Source organism: Oncorhynchus masou, chromosome 2, assembly GCF_036934945.1.
Source record: "Oncorhynchus masou masou isolate Uvic2021 chromosome 2, UVic_Omas_1.1, whole genome shotgun sequence".
NCBI lineage: Eukaryota > Metazoa > Chordata > Actinopteri > Salmoniformes > Salmonidae > Oncorhynchus > Oncorhynchus masou.
The window spans coordinates 9,891,830-9,901,071 of NC_088213.1; the positions used below are offsets into that span (position 1 = coordinate 9,891,830).

The 9,242-nt window shown below is 46.1% G+C and overlaps 1 protein-coding gene across 1 annotated transcript in view; it reads left to right on the forward strand.

Moving 5' to 3' along the window:
* Positions 1-9,242, forward strand: part of LOC135552469 (lactase-like protein) — a 14,370-nt gene that overhangs the window by 2,868 nt on the left and 2,260 nt on the right. The window contains exons 4-7 of the mRNA XM_064984128.1: positions 1-15; positions 4,272-4,400; positions 8,421-8,516; positions 8,632-8,848. The exon at positions 1-15 is cut by the window's left edge and continues 95 nt beyond it. Coding sequence (XP_064840200.1) covers positions 1-15; positions 4,272-4,400; positions 8,421-8,516; positions 8,632-8,848 — 457 coding nt within the window. The remainder of the gene's footprint in view (positions 16-4,271; positions 4,401-8,420; positions 8,517-8,631; positions 8,849-9,242) is intronic.

Below are 9,242 nucleotides of genomic sequence, written 5' to 3' on the forward strand. Positions count from 1 at the left end.
TGGGATCTGCCACAGGTGGGTACTGACTGACTGACTGACTGACTGACTGGCTGACTGGCTGACTGGCTGACTGGGTACTGACTGACTGGGAACTGACTGACTGGGTACTGACTGACTGGGTACTGACTGATTGACTGACTGGGTACTGACTGACTGGGTACTGACTGACTGACTGACTGGGTACTGACTGACTGGGTACTGACTGATTGACTGGGTACTGACTGATTGACTGACTGGGTACTGACTGGGTACTGACTGACTGACTGGGTACTGACTGACTGACTGACTGGGTACTGACTGACTGGGTACTGACTGACTGACTGACTGGGTACTGACTGACTGGGTACTGACTGATTGACTGACTGGGTACTGACTGACTGACTGGGTACTGACTGACTGACTGACTGGGTACTGACTGACTGACTGACTGGGTACTGACTGACTGACTGACTGGGTACTGACTGACTGACTGACTCGGTACTGACTGACTGACTGGGTACTGACTGACTGACTCGGTACTGACTGACTGACTCAGTACTGACTGACTGACTCAGTACTGACTGACTGACTGACTCGGTACTGACTGACTGACTGGGTACTGACTGACTGACTCAGTACTGACTGACTGACTCAGTACTGACTGACTGACTCGGTACTGACTGACTGACTGGGTACTGACTGACTGGGTACTGACTGACTGACTGGGTACTGACTGACTGACTGACTGACTGGGTAGAGACTGGGTACTGACTGACTGACTGACTGACTGACTGACTGACTGGGTACTGACTGACTGACTGACTGGGTACTGACTGACTGACTGACTGGGTACTGACTGACTGACTGACTGACTGGGTACTGACTGACTGACTGACTGGGTACTGACTGACTGACTGACTGACTGGGTACTGACTGACTGACTGACTGGGTACTGACTGACTGACTGGGTACTGACTGACTGACTGGGTACTGACTGACTGACTGGGTACTGACTGACTGACTGACTGACATACTGACTGGGTACTGACTTACTGATTATCTGACTGACTATGTGACCTATAGTAACCTTCCTTCCTGTTACAACCCAGGTCTTGTGTGACCTATAGTAACCTTCCTTCCTGTTACAACCCATGTCTTGTGTGACCTATAGTAACCTTCCTTCCTGTTACCACCCAGGTCTTGTGTGACCTATAGTAACCTTCCTCCCTGTTACCACCCATGTCTTGTGTGACCTATAGTAACCTTCCTCCCTGTTACCACCCAGGTCTTGTGTGACCTATAGTAACCTTCCTTCCTGTTACAACCCATGTCTTGTGTGACCTATAGTAACCTTCCTTCCTGTTACCACCCAGGTCTTGTGTGACCTATAGTAACCTTCCTCCCTGTTACCACCCTGTCTTGTGTGACCTATAGTAACCTTCCTCCCTGTTACCACCCAGGTCTTGTGTGACCTATAGTAACCTTCCTTCCTGTTACCACCCAGGTCTTGTGTGACCTATAGTAACCTTCCTCCCTGTTACCACCCAGGTCTTGTGTGACCTATAGTAACCTTCCTCCCTGTTACCACCCAGGTCTTGTGTGACCTATAGATGTCAGAAGGTGAATTCACCAATTTGTAAGTCGCTCTGGATAAGAGCGTCTGCTAAATGACTTAAATGTAATGTAATGTAGTAACCTTCCTCCCTGTTTCCACCCAGGTCTTGTGTGACCTATAGTAACCTTCCTCCCTGTTACCACCCAGGTCTTAATTAAGTGACCTATAGTAACCTTCCTCCCTGTTACCACCCAGGTCTTGTGTGACCTATAGTAACCTTCCTCCCTGTTACCACCCAGGTCTTGTGTGACCTATAGTAACCTTCCTCCCTGTTACCACCCAGGTCTTGTGTGACTTATAGTAACCTTCCTCCCTGTTACCACCCAGGTCTTGTGTGACCTATAGTAACCTTCCTCCCTGTTACCACCTAGGTCTTGTGTGACCTATAGTAACCTTCCTCCCTGTTACCACCCAGGTCTTGTGTGACTATAGTAACCGTCCTTGGTTACCACCCAGGTCTTGTGTGACCTATAGTAACCTTCCTCCCTGTTACCACCCAGGTCTTGTGTGACCTATAGTAACCTTCCTCCCTGTTACCACCCAGGTCTTGTGTGACTTATAGTAACCTTCCTCCCTGTTACCACCCAGGTCTTGTGTGACCTATAGTAACCTTCCTCCCTGTTACCACCTAGGTCTTGTGTGACCTATAGTAACCTTCCTCCCTGTTACCACCCAGGTCTTGTGTGACCTATAGTAACCGTCCTTCCCCGTTACCACCCAGGTCTTGTGTGACCTATAGTAACCTTCCTCCCTGTTACCACCCAGGTCTTGTGTGACCTATAGTAACCTTCCTTCCTGTTACCACCCAGGTCTTGTGTGACCTATAGTAACCTTCCTCCCTGTTACCACCCAGGTCTTGTGTGACCTATAGTAACTTTCCTTCCTGTTACCACCCAGGTCTTAATTAAGTGACCTATAGTAACCTTCCTCCCTGTTACCACCCATGTCTTGTGTGACCTATAGTAACCTTCCTTCCTGTTACCACCCAGGTCTTGTGTGACCTATAGTAACCTTCCTCCCTGTTACCACCCAGGTCTTGTGTGACCTATAGTAACCTTCCTCCCTGTTACCACCCAGGTCTTGTGTGACCTATAGTAACCTTCCTTCCTGTTACCACCCAGGTCTTGTGTGACCTATAGTAACCTTCCTCCCTGTTACCACCCAGGTCTTAATTAAGTGACCTATAGTAACCTTCCTCCCTGTTACCACCCAGGTCTTGTGTGACCTATATTAACCTTCCTCCCTGTTACCACCCAGGTCTTGTGTGACCTATAGTAACCTTCCTCCCTGTTACCACCCAGGTCTTGTGTGACCTATATTAACCTTCCTCCCTGTTACCACCCAGGTCTTGTGTGACCTATAGTAACCTTCCTCCCTGTTACCACCCAGGTCTTGTGTGACCTATAGTAACCTTCCTTCCTGTTACCACCCAGGTCTTGTGTGACCTATAGTAACCTTCCTCCCTGTTACCACCCAGGTCTTGTGTGACCTATAGTAACCTTCCTTCCTGTTACCACCCAGGTCTTGTGTGACCTATAGTAACCTTCCTCCCTGTTACCACCTAGGTCTTGTGTGACCTATAGTAACCTTCCTCCCTGTTACCACCCAGGTCTTGTGTGACCTATAGTAACCGTCCTTCCCCGTTACCACCCAGGTCTTGTGTGACCTATAGTAACCTTCCTCCCTGTTACCACCCAGGTCTTGTGTGACCTATAGTAACCTTCCTCCCTGTTACCACCCAGGTCTTGTGTGACTTATAGTAACCTTCCTCCCTGTTACCACCCAGGTCTTGTGTGACCTATAGTAACCTTCCTCCCTGTTACCACCTAGGTCTTGTGTGACCTATAGTAACCTTCCTCCCTGTTACCACCCAGGTCTTGTGTGACCTATAGTAACCGTCCTTCCCGTTACCACCCAGGTCTTGTGTGACCTATAGTAACCTTCCTCCCTGTTACCACCCAGGTCTTGTGTGACCTATAGTAACCTTCCTTCCTGTTACCACCCAGGTCTTGTGTGACCTATAGTAACCTTCCTCCCTGTTACCACCCAGGTCTTGTGTGACCTATAGTAACTTTCCTTCCTGTTACCACCCAGGTCTTAATTAAGTGACCTATAGTGACCTTCCTCCCTGTTACCACCCATGTCTTGTGTGACCTATAGTAACCTTCCTTCCTGTTACCACCCAGGTCTTGTGTGACCTATAGTAACCTTCCTCCCTGTTACCACCCAGGTCTTGTGTGACCTATAGTAACCTTCCTCCTGTTACCACCCAGGTCTTGTGTGACCTATAGTAACCTTCCTTCCTGTTACCACCCAGGTCTTGTGTGACCTATAGTAACCTTCCTCCCTGTTACCACCCAGGTCTTAATTAAGTGACCTATAGTAACCTTCCTCCCTGTTACCACCCAGGTCTTGTGTGACCTATAGTAACCTTCCTCCCTGTTACCACCCAGGTCTTGTGTGACCTATAGTAACCTTCCTTCCTGTTACCACCCAGGTCTTGTGTGACCTATAGTAACCTTCCTCCCTGTTACCACCCAGGTCTTGTGTGACCTATAGTAAACTTCCTCCCTGTTACCACCCAGGTCTTAATTAAGTGACCTATAGTAACCTTCCTCCCTGTTACCACCCAGGTCTTGTGTGACCTATAGTAACCTTCCTCCCTGTTACCACCCAGGTCTTACAGGAGAAGTACGGTGGATGGCAGAACGCCAGCATGGTGAACTATTTCAATGACTTTGCCAACTTATGCTTTGAGCGGTTTGGTGACAGAGTCAAATACTGGATCACCTTCAACAACCCATGGGTAAGACAATACATTACCCATAATACATGATCCAAAATACATTATCCATAACACATTGTATATAATGACACTGTGTTTTATCCATGAACACATGAGACTGTGTTTATAGTCTATGATGTAATGAGACTGTGTTTATAGTCGAGTGTGGAGGGCTATGAGACTGTGTTTATAGTCTAGTGATGTGGAGGGCTATGAGACTGTGTTTATAGTCTAGTGATGTGGAGGGCTATGAGACTGTGTTTATAGTCTAGTGATGTGGAGGGCTATGAGACTGTGTTTATAGTCTAGTGATGTGGAGGGCTATGAGACTGTGTTTATAGTCTAGTGATGTGGAGGGCTATGAGACTGTGTTTATAGTCTAGTGATGTGGAGGGCTATGAGACTGTGTTTATAGTCTAGTGATGTGGAGGGCTATGAGACTGTGTTTATAGTCTAGTGATGTGGAGGGCTATGAGACTGTGTTTATAGTCTAGTGATGTGGAGGGCTATGAGACTGTGTTTATAGTCTAGTGATGTGGAGGGCTATGAGACTGTGTTTATAGTCTAGTGATGTGGAGGGCTATGAGACTGTGTTTATAGTCTAGTGATGTGGAGGGCTATGAGACTGTGTTTATAGTCTAGTGATGTGGAGGGCTATGAGACTGTGTTTATAGTCTAGTGATGTGGAGGGCTATGAGACTGTGTTTATAGTCTAGTTACTGTGGAGGGCTATGAGACTGTGTTTATAGTCTAGTGATGTGGAGGGCTATGAGACTGTGTTTATAGTCTAGTGATGTGGAGGGCTATGAGACTGTGTTTATAGTCTAGTGCTGTGGAGGGCTATGAGACTGTGTTTATAGTCTAGTGATGTGGAGGGCTATGAGACTGTGTTTATAGTCTAGTGATGTGGAGGGCTATGAGACTGTGTTTATAGTCTAGTGATGTGGAGGGCTATGAGACTGTGTTTATAGTCTAGTGATGTGGAGGGCTATGAGACTGTGTTTATAGTCTAGTGATGTGGAGGGCTATGAGACTGTGTTTATAGTCTAGTGCTGTGGAGGGCTATGAGACTGTGTTTATAGTCTAGTGATGTGGAGGGCTATGAGACTGTGTTTATAGTCTAGTGATGTGGAGGGCTATGAGACTGTGTTTATAGTCTAGTGCTGTGGAGGGCTATGAGACTGTGTTTATAGTCTAGTGATGTGGAGGGCTATGAGACTGTGTTTATAGTCTAGTGATGTGGAGGGCTATGAGACTGTGTTTATAGTCTAGTGATGTGGAGGGCTATGAGACTGTGTTTATAGTCTTAGTGTGGAGGGCTATGAGACTGTGTTTATAGTCTAGTGATGTGGAGGGCTATGAGACTGTGTTTATAGTCTAGTGATGTGGAGGGCTATGAGACTGTGTTTATAGTCTAGTGATGTGGAGGGCTATGAGACTGTGTTTATAGTCTAGTGATGTGGAGGGCTATGAGACTGTGTTTATAGTCTAGTGATGTGGAGGGCTATGAGACTGTGTTTATAGTCTAGTGATGTGGAGGGCTATGAGACTGTGTTTATAGTCTAGTGATGTGGAGGGCTATGAGACTGTGTTTATAGTCTAGTGATAGTGTGGAGGGCTATGAGACTGTGTTTATAGTCTAGTGATGTGGAGGGCTATGAGACTGTGTTTATAGTCTAGTGATGTGGAGGGCTATGAGACTGTGTTTATAGTCTAGTGATGTGGAGGGCTATGAGACTGTGTTTATAGTCTAGTGATGTGGAGGGCTATGAGACTGTGTTTATAGTCTAGTGATGTGGAGGGCTATGAGACTGTGTTTATAGTCTAGTGCTGTGGAGGGCTATGAGACTGTGTTTATAGTCTAGTGATGTGGAGGGCTATGAGACTGTGTTTATAGTCTATTACTGTGGAGGGCTATGAGACTGTGTTTATAGTCTAGTGATGTGGAGGGCTATGAGACTGTGTTTATAGTCTATTAGTGTGGAGGGCTATGAGACTGTGTTTATAGTCTAGTGATGTGGAGGGCTATGAGACTGTGTCTGTAGTCTATTAGTGTGGAGGGCTATGAGACTGTGTTTATAGTCTAGTGATGTGGAGGGCTGTGAGACTGTGTTTATAGTCTAGTGATGTGGAGGGCTATGAGACTGTGTTTATAGTCTATTACTGTGGAGGGCTATGAGACTGTGTTTATAGTCTATTACTGTGGAGGGCTATGAGACTGTGTTTATAGTCTAGTGATGTGGAGGGCTGTGAGACTGTGTTTATAGTCTAGTGATGTGGAGGGCTATGAGACTGTGTTTATAGTCTAGTGATGTGGAGGGCTATGAGACTGTGTTTATAGTCTATTACTGTGGAGGGCTATGAGACTGTGTTTATAGTCTAGTGATGTGGAGGGCTATGAGACTGTGTTTATAGTCTAGTGATGTGGAGGGCTGTGAGACTGTGTTTATAGTCTAGTGATGTGGAGGGCTATGAGACTGTGTTTATAGTCTAGTGATGTGGAGGGCTATGAGACTGTGTTTATAGTCTATTACTGTGGAGGGCTATGAGACTGTGTTTATAGTCTAGTGATGTGGAGGGCTATGAGACTGTGTTTATAGTCTAGTGATGTGGAGGGCTATGAGACTGTGTTTATAGTCTAGTGATGTGGAGGGCTATGAGACTGTGTTTATAGTCTATTACTGTGGAGGGCTATGAGACTGTGTTTATAGTCTAGTGATGTGGAGGGCTATGAGACTGTGTTTATAGTCTAGTGATGTGGAGGGCTATGAGACTGTGTTTATAGTCTATTAGTGTGGAGGGCTATGAGACTGTGTTTATAGTCTATTAGTGTGGAGGGCTATGAGACTGTGTTTATAGTCTAGTGCTGTGGAGGGCTATGAGACTGTGTTTATAGTCTAGTGCTGTGGAGGGCTATGAGACTGTGTTTATAGTCTAGTGATGTGGAGGGCTATGAGACTGTGTTTATAGTCTAGTGCTGTGGAGGGCTATGAGACTGTGTTTATAGTCTAGTGATGTGGAGGGCTATGAGACTGTGTTTATAGTCTAGTGATGTGGAGGGCTATGAGACTGTGTTTATAGTCTAGTGATGTGGAGGGCTATGAGACTGTGTTTATAGTCTAGTGCTGTGGAGGGCTATGAGACTGTGTTTATAGTCTAGTGATGTGGAGGGCTATGAGACTGTGTTTATAGTCTAGTGATGTGGAGGGCTATGAGACTGTGTTTATAGTCTAGTGATGTGGAGGGCTATGAGACTGTGTTTATAGTCTAGTGATGTGGAGGGCTATGAGACTGTGTTTATAGTCTAGTGATGTGGAGGGCTATGAGACTGTGTTTATAGTCTAGTGATGTGGAGGGCTATGAGACTGTGTTTATAGTCTAGTGCTGTGGAGGGCTATGAGACTGTGTTTATAGTCTAGTGCTGTGGAGGGCTATGAGACTGTGTTTATAGTCTAGTGATGTGGAGGGCTATGAGACTGTGTTTATAGTCTAGTGATGTGGAGGGCTATGAGACTGTGTTTATAGTCTATGATGTGGAGGGCTATGAGACTGTGTTTATAGTCTAGTGATGTGGAGGGCTATGAGACTGTGTTTATAGTCTAGTGATGTGGAGGGCTATGAGACTGTGTTTATAGTCTAGTGATGTGGAGGGCTATGAGACTGTGTTTATAGTCTATGATGTGGAGGGCTATGAGACTGTGTTTATAGTCTAGTGATGTGGAGGGCTATGAGACTGTGTTTATAGTCTAGTGATGTGGAGGGCTATGAGACTGTGTTTATAGTCTATTAGTGTGGAGGGCTATGAGACTGTGTTTATAGTCTAGTGATGTGGAGGGCTATGAGACTGTGTTTATAGTCTAGTGCTGTGGAGGGCTATGAGACTGTGTTTATAGTCTAGTGATGTGGAGGGCTATGAGACTGTGTTTATAGTCTAGTGCTGTGGAGGGCTATGAGACTGTGTTTATAGTCTAGTGATGTGGAGGGCTGTGAGACTGTGTTTATAGTCTAGTGCTGTGGAGGGCTATGAGACTGTGTTTATAGTCTAGTGCTGTGGAGGGCTATGAGACTGGAGAACATGCACCTGGACTGAAGCTGAAGGGCACTGGGGCCTACAAAGCTGCCCACCACATTATCAAGGTAATCACTAATTGTTTATAATATAATTATCTTTAATATTGTCAGTAATCTAATTCCATATATATTGGCCTAGTGTACCGTCCCCCTGATACAGAATAATATATAATTTGAACAGGCACATGCTAAGGTTTGGCACACCTATGACACTCAATGGAGAAGCAAACAGAAAGGCTTGGTTGGGATCTCGTTGTTGGCAGACTGGGGGGAGCCAGTGGACATCACCAACCAGAGAGACATCGAGGCAGCAGAGAGATATGTCCAGTTCTACATGGGCTGGTTCGCTACACCCATCTTCAATGGGGACTACCCTCAGGTCATGAAAGACTACATAGGTAAGTCACGCATTGTCACAGCGAGGTGTTCCATTTCCACGAACAACCCACGGGGTTTAAATGAAGCTTGCCCGCTAGCCTGAGGCTAGTACTGTTCAGACCAGGTTAGTAGAAAATATACCCAACTAGCCCACTAGCCTGAGGCTAGTACTGTTCAGACCAGACTAGTAGAAAATGTACCCAACTAGCCCGCTAGCCTGAGGCTAGTACTGTTCAGACCAGGTTAGTAGAAAATATACCCAACTAGCCCGCTAGCCTGAGGCTAGTACTGTTCAGACCAGACTAGTAGAAAATGTACCCAATTAGCCACCTAGCCTGAGGCTAGTACTGTTCAGACCAGACTAGTAGAAAATGTACCCAATTAGCCACCTAGCCTGAGGCTAGTACTGTTCAG